General features: G+C 33.3%; 1 protein-coding gene across 13 annotated transcripts in view; it reads right to left on the bottom strand.

Moving 5' to 3' along the window:
• The window catches only part of LOC101893877 (RNA-binding protein Pasilla), a 131,662-nt gene that overhangs the window by 30,859 nt on the left and 85,701 nt on the right, over positions 1–15,102 (bottom strand). For 5 of the 13 annotated variants that reach the window (XM_059129574.1, XM_059129576.1, XM_059129577.1 and 2 more), the window contains 2 exons: positions 11,581–12,222; positions 8,948–10,461 (listed from right to left, as the gene is read on the bottom strand). The exons of 4 other annotated variants lie outside the window; for them this stretch is intronic. In XM_059129574.1, the coding sequence (XP_058985557.1) occupies positions 8,948–10,121 (1,174 nt within the window). In that variant the 5' untranslated portion in view covers positions 10,122–10,461; positions 11,581–12,222. The remainder of the gene's footprint in view (positions 1–8,947; positions 10,462–11,580; positions 12,223–15,102) is intronic. 4 more of the 13 variants (XM_059129582.1, XM_059129581.1, XM_059129587.1 and 1 more) reach the window with 4 other exon arrangements.

Below are 15,102 nucleotides of genomic sequence, written 5' to 3'. Positions count from 1 at the left end.
TGGTGTGGTTGAGATTTGAGATGGGAGGTTCTAAACCGAGTAAACTGAAAATTTATTGTAGTTGTTGCAAAAAAAAGATTAACTTGGGAAAGTTTAAGAACATCTAAGATATGAGGAAGCAGAATGCCATAAATCAATGGAAAGTATTCAAATTTTTGGATTTTTAATTTCAAATCATAAAGAATGGTCCATCAATAGATGTTTGTGTGTTATTTTCTAAAGACTCAAGTTTTTCATACAAATTTTAAATTTATTGAATTTTTTGTCTAAAAAAAGAGAGAGACAGAGATAAAAAACACATCTGTCAAAATGATTTGTTAGCCATTAGCCAGTGATTATGATTTGTTGTTTTAAAAATCTATGTTGAACGGAATTTCCATTTAGTTCAAAGTCAGGCGTCACAAAATCTAAAAACTTATTCATTTCACGATAGATATACATATCGATGTGTGTATGTATGTAGCTATCGGTTGTGTTTTGTGTGGGTGCAAAATGTGTATTAAGATTTCACAATTTCCCAAAATTAAAAACTAACAAATGTTTGTTTGTAACGTCACTATTGATATGGATGGAGGTGTGGGTGTGTACCGTGTAAACAATAAGTCAATAATGATGGCTAACAAAAAAAATAAAAGATTTATTTGTTTGTGCCAAAGATAGGGAAGACTGAGAAATTTTTTTCAAAAATAAATAAATAAACCACAACAAAAATTATAATTTTATTTTAATAAATTTTGAAATAACCTAGAGAAGGCCTGTAACAGGTCTTTGCTTTCCATACGACCTGCAGTAATAAATCGGAGACCTTTGTAGAAAAATTTTTTATGATAAGAAAATTAATGGCCTTCTCTATATAAAAGACCTTGAAAAAGTCTTGTTTCTATGGAATACCTACTTATAGCACTTTTTTCCACAGTGCTACGTACAAAGGCGAACTTCAATACAATGATGTGTTTTTTTTTTTTTTTTTTTTTTTTTTGAGAAGATTCCTTTATGGTGAGATCATTCACTGACCCTTTTATAAGGACCTCCTGACCAATAATTTTTAGATTTTTTTAAAGGGCTTCCAGACCAAAATTTTTTAAAATTTTTTAAATTTTGATTAAAGGGACAAGCACCTCCCAAAAAATTTATATTTTGTGGGATTTTTTTACAGCGTCATCCTGATATAAAATTTGAATTTTTTTTACCTGGAAATCCTGGACGAGAAACGTGTTAAAAGGGCGTTATGTTCATTTTTTTTTTTTTTAATTTTGTCATCTAAAAGGTACTGCAGCTCAAAAATCTCAGATTTTTTGAAGAAGATGTTTACAGGTCATATTAGATTTTATCAAAAAAAGTTAGCCCAATAAAAAAACTTCACAGGGTTTTTTCTTGAGAACATTTTTTAAAGGTCTTCTTTCTATAAAAAAAACCTTTCCTAAAAAATCATATCAACTGAATTTAGAAAAGTATTCTAAGGACTGTATTCTTAGCAAAATTTTAAAAGCTATTTTTTTACAGAAATCCTTTGTATAGAAGAACTTCAGAAGTTGTGATTTCATTTGAAATCTTTCTATGACAGTCTTCTGAGAGGCCAACATTTTTAGAAAACTTTTGAAAAGTCTTTTCCATAGAAAACCTTGGACAATTTTTTGTGACTTAAAGACGTTCGGAAGGTCTTATATATTTTGAAGGCTTTTTCAATCGTTCCTTCTATGGCAGCATTACGATGATTTTTTTTTCTGTAGAAGATCTCTAAAAATCGTCTTTCCATAGAAAACCTTTAAGAAGTCTTGTAGCCACCGAAAACTTTTGTAAATCGAAGAAAATTGTAAAGTCTTATATTACTTATAGACCTTTCCCAGCTCTTCTTTCTTGCAAAGATTTTTTAGAAAACCTTTTGAAAATAGTCGTTTTTTATGAGGGCTTATTTAATTTGAAAGTCTTTCAGGATCTTCTTTCTATGGCAGCCTTGGCGGTGATTTTTTCATAAAGATCTTTTGAAAATCGCCGACATTTAGAAGATCTTGTAGCAACAGAAAATTTCAGGCAATAGAATCCTTTTGAAAGTTCTGATTTAATTTTGAAGGCATTTCTCTGATCTTCTTTCTATGGCAGTCTTGCCAAGAGTTTTTTTCTTCGTTGAAAATTGTTTTTAGAAAAGAAGAAGAAACCAGAAAATGTTGGTAAACATTTTTACAAGAACTTATTGAATTTGCAGACCCCTCCCAAAATTTCATTGCTTTAGCGAGGACTTTTTCTGCGGAATACCTTTCGAAACTTGGTTTTCAGTAGAAAACCTTTAGGACATATTTTAGCCAAGGAGTAACTTTTGGGAGTTTTTTCTGTCTTCTTTTTTTCTTTCTATGGCAGATTTGGCGGAGATTTTTTATAGAAAATCTTTTCAGGGAAAAAGAAGAAGATCTTGTAGCAACAAAAAATTTCAGGAATAGAATCCTTTTGAAAGTTCTGATTTCATTTGAAGGCATTTCTCAGTCTTGCCAAGAGTTTTTTTCATTGAAAATTGTTTTTAGAAAAGAAAAAATAACAAGAAAATTTTGGAAAACATTTTTACATGGACTTCATGGAATATGCAGGCCCTCCCAGAATTTCTTTCTATGGTAGCCTTAGCGAGGACTTTTTCTACTGAAGACCTTTCGAAAATTGGGTTTCAGTAGAAGACCTTTAGGTCACGCAGTTACTTTTTGAAGTTTTTTCTATATGTAAAATAAATGTAAAATAACTTCTATCCACGGGAGGTCTTTTGGAGCCCTCGATCCGTAGAAGACTTTTAGGAGATTTTCTATACAAAGAAGTCTTTAATCTGGGTTTTATATCCCTTTAGGAGCTCCTTTATTTCTCGATGATCTTAGGTAGTATTCTATCCATGGAAGAATATAGGCCCCCTATCCATAAATGTCCCCACGAGGTTTTTTATTCATAGCATATCCTGAGGAGGTCCTATAGAATGGTTTTAAGAAGTCTTAGATTCATATAAAACCTGGAGTAAATGAAACGTCTTCCATCTAGAACAAACCTTTTAAAGGTCTTTTAAAAATATAAAATCTCAAGGAGTTTCTCTAGGAGGTTCTCTAACCATAAAGGAATTTCAACAATCCCCTAAAAAAGAAGCCTAGGCATCCGATAGGAGAAAATATTTTCATAGAAAGTTGTCACAAAATCTTCCCTTTCTTTATCCATAGGAGTCACTGAGCATGCTTTTAACCATAAAAGGCATTTAGTAGATAATTTTCGTATAGAGAATCTTGAGAATCTATAGTCTACTATTATTAATTTTTTTTATTAATCATTTGAAATGAAACCTTTTTTAAGGAACTCTTTCCTTAGAAGACAATCAATTATTAGCTGCTTTTTCCCTCTATGTAAGCTCTGCGGAGAGACTATTTTTAACGAAAGCCCTTCTTAAGGGTTCCATCAGGGGAAAGCCTTCGGACGCCCTTTATTCTCTCATTTATCAATAGAATAAAAGTTACTAAGAAGGTAATTTTTGTACAGAAGACCTTTATGAGGTCTACAATGTATATTGATCCTTTAAGATCCTTTCCTTAGAAGACAATCAATCTGTGGCAGGCTTTTTTCCTCCTTTTGAGATACTTTTTTATGGGAGCCATTATTTTAGGGTTCAATCCTGGGAAGGCCTTCGGACGATCTTTTTTCTCTCATTTATCAGTAGAATAAAAGTCACTAAGAAGGTAATTTTTGTATAGAAGCTTTTTATAAGGCCTTTAAGATCAGTAATTTATGAGGACATCTTTTCTTAGTAGACAATTAATCTGTGGCAGGCTTTTTTCCTCTTTGGAAATCCTTTTGGAGACAGTTTTTTATGGGAGCGATTTTTTAGGGTACAATCCTTAGAAGGCCCTGCGGAAGCATTTTTTTTAAACATTAACAAATTATACTAAAAATAATATTTAAAATAAGTTTACATTTATTTTATCTGATCCCATGAAATAACAGACCTTCAAATATAGAGCAAAATACCTGCGGTCAATTATTGTGTCATCCATGAAGTGTTGGAATTTTTTGCTATTGATACCTATCGAGCAGACTGTCAGTCTGCCTGTCATGGCTCATTGGCATTTTGAAATGACGGTGAATGATTACTAACGCCACGGTGGCGTAAAAAAATTTAAATTTCTCTCCAAACCTCGCTTACGCTCGCCCACTATGTTACTCTATGTGTTCTACATAGGTATATGTATTTACAAAGCACACGAGCGTCTATGTATGTATCTAGCCCAGTTCTAGTTTGCAGAGAAGAGAAGAATAGAAACGTTAAGGAAAATCCTTACACCTTTCTATTGCCACTATTGCAAAACGCAGTAGCAACAATAATAACCAATGAAAAACGGTTATGGAAAGGGAAATAGTTTTTCATTTTTTTTTTTTTTTTTTGTTAAAGTGGGTCAAAGAATAAGAAAAACGACCAGAAGTATGAAAAACACACACACATTTTGCTTATAACGCACATAATGTTATGTTGTTTGCGGAATAAAATCATATACAAATACCAACACATGGTACATTATGTATGTATGTATGTATGTGAGTAAATCAGCATAGTAATATGCTATCATGTTTTCCTTTTTTGTTTCACTTGTTGTTGTTGTTGTTTTTTTTTTACCATGTATAGCTGGGGTTAACATTTTGCCATACTGCCACACATAGAATAAGGTATTTGGGTTAACACTGTCTTTTGTGCAAAATGAAGGTAAGTTTTTCTAAGGGTTTTCATTGTGACCTATGAGATTTTTTCTGTTGTTGCTGTGTTTTTGTTTGCAAAATGATTTACTTAACCGGTTTGTTGTTGCTGTTCGCATTTAACATAATCGCTGTTAGCCCCATTATTTTCAAGGCGAAATGAAGGGGTGGTTAGATGGAGGTATGGATGGAGGATGGTCCGATAGGTGGGTGTGTATTTGCACTTGGTAGAAGTGGAAGTGTTGGTGAAAGCAAATAGCAAACTGTAAGTATGATATTTACTATGGAGACGATAAGGATGTTATTTTTTTCAGAGGATGTGTCAGATGAGGTACAGGCACATCATCTGCTGCATATTGCCACAAATTAATTCGACAACATTTTTGTACGAAAAAAGATGCTACTAAGATAAAATTGAAATATTTATGTGTGTAAAATTACAAAAAAGAAATGAAACGAATGCCAAAAAATATTAGACAGATTATAAGGACAATAGTGCGTATGATTGATGGCAGTACTCATACGACGCATAGTCATAAAAATCAAAAGAACTAGGTGTTTCACTGCATTATTTGAGACCAAGACCAAGGAGAAAAAATAAATTTTATAAGTAATTGAAATTCAACTGTTCCATTGGATCGATTTTTTTTTTTTTTTTTTTTTTTTTTGGCCGAACGTCAAATTTAATGGGAGTAGAACTATTATTACATTATAGAACCCACAGACACATAAGAAACATATATTTACGACTAGATGTTTTAACCTCCACTAGAAAAAATCCTTTTTCTTGAAAATCCATAAAAACATGTCAAAAAACTGTAAATTCGGTTCAAACTTTGAATACCATCCACCATATGGAACGAATTTTCGCAATTTTCAAAAAAAAAATCCACTACAAAAAAATCCCTTTTCTGGGAAATAATCAATTAAAACAAGTAAAAATCTGTAAGTTCGATTCGAACTTTTAAACAATTTGGCAATTTTCAAAAAAAAAAAAAAAAACACAATATCCGTTAAAAATTTTATTAAAATCTTAAAAATACCGAATATAACCGTTATAAGTCTATACGACGACGTGGACCTGCATAGGCTTATTTTGTCATAAGCCATTACAAAATTCAAATGGGAAACTTGAAAAAATCCCGCTAAAATCATTAAAATACCGAATATCGGGAGGTACCATTATATGGGAGCTATACCAAAACGTGGACCTGCACAGACAATTTTTTGTCTTAGGTTGTAGTATTTATTACGAACTTCAAATACCAAATTTCAAACAATTCCGGTGAATAATGTCGCTAAAATCACCAAAATACCGAAAATAGGGAGGTACCATTATATGGGGGCTATACCTAAACGTGGACCTACCTGGCCCATTTTCAATACCAAAAGTCCTGCAGACATAATATACATTTGAGTAAAATTTTATCAACCTACTTTATTTCGTTCGGAAGCTAGATTGATTTCCACAGACGGACAGATGAACAAACGGACGGGCATCGCTAAACCGACATAGAGTTTTATGCCGACAAACTGACTTTGTGGGGTTTGAAATGTATATTTCGAGTTGTTAAAAACGGAATGACAAACTTAATATACCCTCCATACTATGGCGGAGGGTATAAAAAGATTATCAACAGATAATTCTAATATTCAGCACAGGTGACGTATGATAAATGACATTGCTAATACGACAATTAAATATGCAAATAAACTAAGGCGAAAAGAGCTACCTTTCAATTTTAAGGACAGATTTTTATATACATAACCATAACAATGCATATACATTTTGGCCGATTTCGAAATAATGTATTTGGCTTCCCCTAAGAATATAGGGAATCATGATTAACAACATCTTCCAATTCCCTTTGCTTGCTGCAATAATAAATTGCTCGGTGTTTAAAAATAATTAATTAAAATATGCATAAATTATTAATATACACAGCATATGGGACGTATGACAAATGGCATTGCTAATAGGACAATTAAAAATGCAAATGTGATAGAACATTGATTCTACAAAATAATACCAATCGGAAGACTAATGACCAGACCAATTGGACCAGACTTAAAGCATGAGCGTCAAGATATATATATTTTTTTTTGTTCTTCTGAATTTTAAAATTTCACCAAAATATTATTCGCATTAAATTCTGCGAATATTGTTTTGGATTTTCAAACATGGAAATAATTTATAAAATTTCCAGGAAAAGAAAATGGTTCAACTATTTGCCCAGTGACGTATATGTTATGTTGTTAATCATACGCAAAATATAAGGTATGAGGTATGTTTTGTGTTCGCTCCAGTTTATATTAATCAAAATTTTGACCCTATGTGGAGGAGGTACCAGAAGGAATCGGATGTTATGTTTTATGAGCTTCATGGATATTCAAAATCTTGACCCCCTCTTCGTAGGGAAGGTACAAGAAGGAGTTAACCAATATATTCCATCTTCACACCAGACTGTGAAAAAACTGCAACCAACTTCAGACGGCTGTCAATTCTAAGCCACTCGTCCGAGAGCTGTTAAATTATTCCAATGACAGGTAATTATATTTTTTACTAGCGTACAAAAGCATTTTGGTGAGAATTTTCACCAGAAAATAAGTTATTCGTGATGGAATTCAAGCGTGATAGAATGATTTCTTTATATTTGGCTGGAACATCACAAGTAGCTATCGTTAGAGCACTCCAGCATTTAAATGTGAATTAAGCTTTTGTGTCTCGTACCATCGCTCTTTACCTTGATACTGGTAGCCTAGCCCGACGTCACGGAAGTGGACGAAAGAAAACAGTAACATCAGCAGAAAAGGTTCGAAAAGTAAGGAAGTAGACTTGATCGAAATCCGCGTCGAAGTGACCGAAAAATGGCTCGTGAGCTAAACATATTGCGATATTCCATTCGGCAAATATTAAAAAATGAGTTTGGGGTAAAGCCATTGAAATACCAAAGAGGACAAGAACTTACACCGCAACAGAGAGAAAACAGAACTCAAAAGAGTTAAAGAGTAGCTACGCTTGGCCGAAAGTGGTGAACTGCCGAATTTGGTCTTCTCCGATGTGAAAACATTCGTTGTCCAGCAGTTTGTAAACAAACAAAATGATTGTGTTTTTATTACGCAAAGAGGTCAGCTGAAATGTGCACCTTCGGTTGGCTAGCGGTATTCAAGTGCCGGCCATGGTGACGGTTTGGGCCGCCATAACAGCCGATGGCGGCAGTGGCATCAGAATAAATGCCGAATATTATCGCAAAAATATTCTGGAGGGTGTTAAAAGCCTTGGGCACGCAAACATTTTGGCCGCAGACCTTGGACATGCCAACAGGACTCAGCACCATCGCACATCAAGCAAGCGCTTCGCCGGGAATGAGCCAAAATACCGCAGAGCAACATTCGGGCAGCGTGTGACGATTTCCTTGGCCGTTTTAAGGCCATAATTCTTGCCAAAGGCGACCATTCGAACAAATCTAGACTTATTCTAAAATTTGATGCTATTTCCGACATTTTTTGCTTTCTTTTAATAAAATTAAAAGATAATGTAAAAATTATGGCGTTTGAGTTTGTTGCAGTTTTTTTACCTCACCCTGTAGACTAAGATTTATTACAATTAACTCCCCAATTACCATTACGCATTTATTTCCCATCCATCCCATTGAACCCATGGTGCGTATGTTCTTAATTACTCATACGTCACATGGCATGAAATGATTAGTGGCGTATGAAAATAAATAAAAATTTAAGAAATTTCTGATGGTAGAAAATTTTGGAAAACCTTGATAAGCGAACATTCCCACAAACATATAGAACTTAATAAAACGTTTGATGTTATGATATTTCACGGAAGATTTATGATTTTTTTTTTTTAAAATTTCGAGTTACACGCTTAATTTAACGTTGGTGATGTTAATTTTATTTATAATTTGTTTTAATGTTTTTTTTTTAATATTTGATGGCATTGTTTGATGTGGCATTTTATTGTTGAGATGTTGAATGATTTTATTTATTTATTTATTTATTATTATTTTTATTTTATATTTTTTTATGTAATGTTGATGTTGCTTAAAGTGGTTGAGATGGTGTTGGTGGTGGTGCTGGTTGATGACCGATGAGTAGAGAGAGAAAGAGAGAAAAAGCGTTGATGAGATAACAACATTTTCAAAGACAGACAATAAAACTGAGAAGAATTTCCTCTTCCTTTCTTGTCTCTTACTTTCTTATCAACATTTATTTGTTTAAAACTCACCAAAACACAAACAGGATTTATAGGGAGATGTTGAGCCGCCTTCATGTTGATGTTGTTGCTGATGATGCTGCTGCTGATGTTGATGCTGCTGATGGTGATATTGCTGATGCTGTTGAGACTGAGATTGTTGCTCTTGCTGCTGCTGAGGTGATATTGGATTTGCCAATGTGGTAACGGTGGACACCGACGTAGCCGTACTCGACGATGATCCGCTCATATTATTGCCCATGTTAGGGCCATTATTATTATTGTTGTTATTATTATTATTGTTATGATTCAAATGGTTGTTGGCATTGTTGTTATTCGTTGCGGAGTTATGGTTGCCCAACACCAAGGTTGTATTGTTGCTGGAGCCCATCATGGTTGCAACTGATGTTGCCGATGAAGTGCCGGATGTGGATGACGATGTTGGCCCAATCACAGCTGTTTGTGCTAAGTTTTGTTGCTGTTGTTGTTGTTGTTGCGAATCCATCTGTATATTTAAATTGGATAAATGCTGAGAGGTTTGATATAAATTATTTTCTAATGATTGTTGTTGTTGTAGTTGGTGGTGGTTGTTGTTGTTGTTGTGGTGGTGATTGAGATGATTACTCGTGTTGGAGAGGGAATGTTGCATTGAGGCCTGATGTTGTTGTGGATTGCTTTGTTGCCCATACAGCTCATACAGCCTTGGCATGTTTGCTGGGGAACTTGGTCCACCCTGATGCTGGTTTGTTGTTGCTTCTGTATACTGCTGCTGTAGTGGTTTATAAAAATGATTATACAAATGATTGGAATTTAAGGAACTTGGCGATGAGGAGGCCGATGAATTGTTTTCAGACTTTGAATTCCGATGTTGTTGGTTGTCAAACATCATCATTTGTTTGGTGGTGGGGAAGAATCCTTCCATAGTTTGTTGATGAAAATCCAGATTATTTGGCAGTTGTTGTTGTTGTTGTCGATAACCACTATTCGTCGTCGCCGTCGTCGTCGTTGTGGAGGAGTTGGGTGATGGTGTCTGTGAATTTTGATGTTCTGGGTGTTGATGATGATTGTGATGTGTTGTTGTTGTTGTTGTGCCATTGTTGGCATAAAAATCCATATGCTCCAAAAACTGTTGGGCCATGGTGGAGCCTCCAATTAAATCGAAGGCATTTGTCATGAGACTTTCGCTAAGGGCATTTATTTGTGACATTTTTTCTCGTTTTTTTTTTTTTTTTGTGGACGTTGTGTTTTGTGAATCAGGAAGAGCTTTCCAGCTATCTTTTGTTCAGTCTTGTCAAATAATTTGTAGGTTTTGGAGATTTTTTTTCTTCTCTTTTGTTTGTTTTTGTTGTTCTTTATGGGGGAAATGGAAATTGGAAAATTATCACATTTACAGTTGCTTGGATGGTTGTTGGTCGGTTGGTTGGTTGAATGGACGTTTTGTTATATCCTTGAATTATCTGTAGGCATCTCTTTTATTTCTCTCTCCTTCTACTGCTCTCTTGCTGTGCTCGATGTTTATAAACATTGTTTATCAACATTTGCCGGATCTTTTGGGGATGGGGGATTTTTTCATTTCAATTCATTTTTCAAATTCAATTTTATTGCAAATGGGCCAATTCATTTGTTTTTTGTTAGATAATTTGTTAAGGTTTTTGGTATTTCGGTTTTTTTTTGTGGCAAAGAAACCATAAAAAAAGAAAGATAAAAAAGAAATTTATTAATTTAGATTTCTAGTTAAGGTCTATGAGAGAGAGAAAAAAATACGATTTGTTAAGTTTTTGGATTGCTGATTTTTTTTTTCTTAGTTTTGTTTATAAACAATGTTGATGGGAGCTTGAAGTGGAAAAGTTGCTCGTTTTTTTTTGGAAGATGATGAAGAACAAGTGTTGTTATTTTTCCAAAAAAAGATTCTGGACGATTTCTTTGACTTGTTTTTCGTTAGAAAAAAATGGTTAATTTTTTGTTTTCGAGGTGGCTGAAGGTGGTGGTGGTGGTGTTGATTATTTTTTAGTAGTAGTAGTAGTAGTGGTGTAAGTAATAGTAGTAGTAATAATATTTGTGGTGGTGTAGTAGGCGACAACAACAACAACGACAAGATGATGTATATATTTCATATAAAAATAATATATATAAATTATGATTTTTTGGTTTATTATATATTTATATATAGCAACAGCAGCAGCAAATCATAGAGTTCCCCAGCAAAAGAAAATGTATTTTTGGTGCTTTCCACTGATGATGAGTTCCAAAAGTTCGGGGAGTTCAAATATGTTTGAGGGGGGAGAGGAAAGGAGTAGTGGTGATTGTGGAGTTGGTGGTTGATGTGGAATGGTTGGATGATCCAATGGGTTTTTTTTTTTTTTTTTTGGATTAGAGATGCCTTGTTGTAAGGAGTAAGGATATGGAACCAGCCATTGAGGGTTAGATGGTATGGTAAATGATTTTCCGTATGATATTTTTCTTGCGTTCTTAAATATGGCACACAACATCCAAGGTTAATATATTAAGTTTTTACAACATTAAACAACCATTTTATTTTTTTCTTTCTTTCAAATCCATTTATGATGACAACATGATGAAATGCATGGTAGTGGTGGTGGTGGGTAGAAGGAGGTAGGCGTTTTACAACAACAACAATGCAATATTATTTCTTTGTAATAATTTACCCTTTGATTTGTTATGGGCCAGTTGTTAAAGCTGCTACAAAATGATGCTGATGCTGATACTGGTTGTGGTGTTGGTGTTGGTGGCGGTGCTGATGATATTACGGCTGGTGCTCGAATTTGGCTGGCCACCTTGATGATGTTGTTGTTGTTGGAGTTGGGCAGATGCAAGAGAACAAAAACGTTGTTGCTAGCCTTAACGTTGTAATGTTGTTGTAATTTTTATTTATTTTTCTTCGCTTTTTTTTTCTTAATTTTTGCTGTGGATAATTTTATAGAGATCTTCTGGGGAGGGCGTAATGTTATTGAATTTTTTATATTTTGTATATTTTGATTTTTTCTATTTTTGATTTTTGTTTAGATGTCTGCACTTGTTTTTTTTTTTTTCTCGCTTGTTTTGGGATGTCAAAAAGCTTGGCAAATGACGTTTATGGGGTTTTGTAAACACTGCAGGCAGGTATTTTTTTTGTAGATGAAAATTTCGCTTGATTTGTGGCCTTTAAATATTTAATATCACAACATGTTTGTTTTTACAAGATGTTTGAGTTTTCTTTGATGTACCAATATTTGGTTAACTTTTTTATCACAATTTCTTTTTTTTTTAATATATATTTTTTTTCATTTAATACATTTGTGGGAATGTTGCTAGATTTCGGGAAAAATATATATATTATAATTAAATAAAACAAAAAAATAAATATATAGATACAAAAATATTGGTCCATAAGAATTGTATTGAAACCGAAACCGTTAAAAATATTTATTTTTTTATTTTATAAATTTTACAATTTTATTTTTTTTTTAAATTTTTATTTTTAATTTATTACTTTATTCAATATTATTTTTTCGACGCATTCACGGTTGATATCTAGCGCCACATATATCGACGTTGCTCTTCCGTTTAAGCTACAACAACAACTAAACACAAATTGTATCATCGAAACCCGGCTCAGAGCCAACCGCTTTGGTTGTCTAGCGTCGTTAATGCCAACATTTAAATATTATCAATTTAAATGTGAACTGATGATGATCAGATTGGTTTTAAACTTGACAACAATTTTAGCCAAGGGTGTGTGAGAGCGAGTGTGTGTGTGTGTGTGACCAGTCTCGTGTGTATTGTTAATATTATTTTAATTCGCTTTTTTGTGGCTATCATCTTTTATTGCTATTTTTTATTTTTTTATTTCATGAATTATTATTGTCCAAATGACAAAATAATAATAATACATCGCGCATCATTATTTTTATTGTTATACAATATTGAATCCACAAGGAATTCGATAATAACACTGGGCAACAAAAAAAAAAACAAATAATTAATGGAGATATACAACAGATTATGAAAAGACATGTATACCGGCTTTTTGAAAGTTTTCATCGCATCTAACTAGGTTTCAACTAAGAACCCCAAACTTTTTTGCGTTTTTGATGAGTTCTATTAGGTCCACATGAAATTTCCTCCAACCCTGACTGCCTATCGTACAGTGAAAGTTTAAGAGAACTTCCAACGATTTGGGGAAAAAAGTAGAAAATCTTTAAGAAATAACAAAAGTTTTTTAATTAAAAAAACTGATGATATTTTTTCATGGTAAATTTTGAATTAACAAATTTTTTTTTGTTCAGAGACTTTCAATGAAATTTGATGTAGAATAATTCTTCCTTTAAAACTTTCCCCAAAAAATGAAAAATTAGGGGAAATTTTGTCTCGTATTGGAAACTGCTTAAATTTACAGTAAAAAATACAAACACACCATTTTCACTTATAGTCCATACATTTCGAATGTAATTTTCTTGAAAACCATTGAACCTAGATATACTGTTTATTCTGAAAATTAAAGTAAAATTATGTGTAGAACACTTTTTACTTTGATGTTTTCCTCGAAAAATGAAGAATTAAGGGAGATTTTGGCTTAAAATAAAAAACTTGTTAAATTTGCATAAAAACGTAAATATGTAATTTTCGCATGTAATACATAAATTTCAAATGTAATTTCCGAAGAACCTGTTCAACCTAGAAAGATAGTCTATTTGGAAATTAATCATGAAATTTTGTGCAGAATATTTTTTCTTTTGACACCTTGCGTCTAAACTGAAACTGTATGTGACATTCAGGCGCCAACTCGAAAAAAGTCCGAGGAAAAATTGATCCAAAAAAATTGGGGAATATTTTCGCTGCTCTTTGGGAATAATTATGCCATTATTTTATTGATATACCATAAAAATAGAGATTTCTTTTCGTTGGTGACCTATAGTGAAATTTGATAAGGAATATTTTTGACTTTCATAAAACTCTTCTAAAATGATGCCTTTTTGGAGATTTTAGCACAAATTCAAACCAAGTACAGGTTTTAACCTCTAAATATCTCTTTAAGATCAAAAAACTGCAACCAATTTCAGACTGCTGCCATTTCTAAGCCACTCGTCCGATAGCTGTTAAAATTATTCCAGTGACAGCTCATTATATTGTTTACAAGCGTACAAAAGCATTTTGGTGAGAATTTTCAAGAAAAAAAGTTATTCGTGATGGAATTCAAACGTGATAGTGTGATTTCTTTATATTCAGCTGGAAAACCACAAGCGGCCATCGTTAAGGCACTCCAGCATTTAAATGTGAATAAATCTTTGTGTTTCGTACCAACGTTCGTGACCGTAATACTCGTAGCGTAGCCCGACCTCAAGGAAGTGGACGGAAGAAAACAGTAACATCAGCAGAAATGGTTCGAAAAGTAAAGAAACGACTAGATCAAAACCCGCGTCGCAGTGGCCGACAAAATAGCTCGTGCGCTGAATATATAGTAATATTCGGCAAATATTGAAAAATGAGCTCGGGATAAAGCCTTTGAAATTTCAAAAAGTGCAAGAACTTACACCGCATCGGAAAGAAACTACACTCAAAATAGCTAAAAATTTTCTGCGCTTGGCTAAAAGTGGTGAACTGCCGAATTTGTTTTTCTCCGATGAGAAAGCAGTTTATAAACAAACAAAATGGAAATTAGCACCTTCGGTTGGTCACCAGAACTCAAGCGCCGGCCATGGTGAACGCCATAACAGCCGACGGTCGCTCTTCGCTGGTATTAATCGAAAAATTTGAATTTTGTTGCACAGTGTTATAAAAATGACAACAAAAAAGTATCAGTACTACAGACAGAAAATTGAGAATGAATGACAAAAATCCAACATGACGTTTGTTTTGTAGCAGATTTTTAATTCAACATTTTATAAGAATCCGAAAAAATATCAATATGGCAACCCAGTTTCAAATAGACAGAATTTTTTGTTGAGAAAAAATGGAGTATAAAGAAGTTGAAAGAGCCTGATCTCCTATTGGACACATTTCCTTACCACCGTTCCAAAAATATTCTTAATCTTTGAAATGCATCCAAAAATGCATTTATTTTCCCATTTTAAAATTCCAACAAAATTTGAATCCCTCCAACCCCACTCCATCATTCAATAGAAACCTTCCGAAAAAAACAAGCCCCATATTTAATCGAATTTAAATTTGTAATTAAAAAAAACAAGAAT

The sequence above is a fragment of the Musca domestica genome, unplaced genomic scaffold (genome assembly GCF_030504385.1).
Source record: "Musca domestica strain aabys unplaced genomic scaffold, Musca_domestica.polishedcontigs.V.1.1 63, whole genome shotgun sequence".
Classification (NCBI taxonomy): Eukaryota; Metazoa; Arthropoda; class Insecta; order Diptera; family Muscidae; genus Musca; species Musca domestica.
The sequence above is the reverse complement of the archived record's forward strand: the minus strand, read 5'-3'. Positions and strand labels throughout refer to the sequence as shown.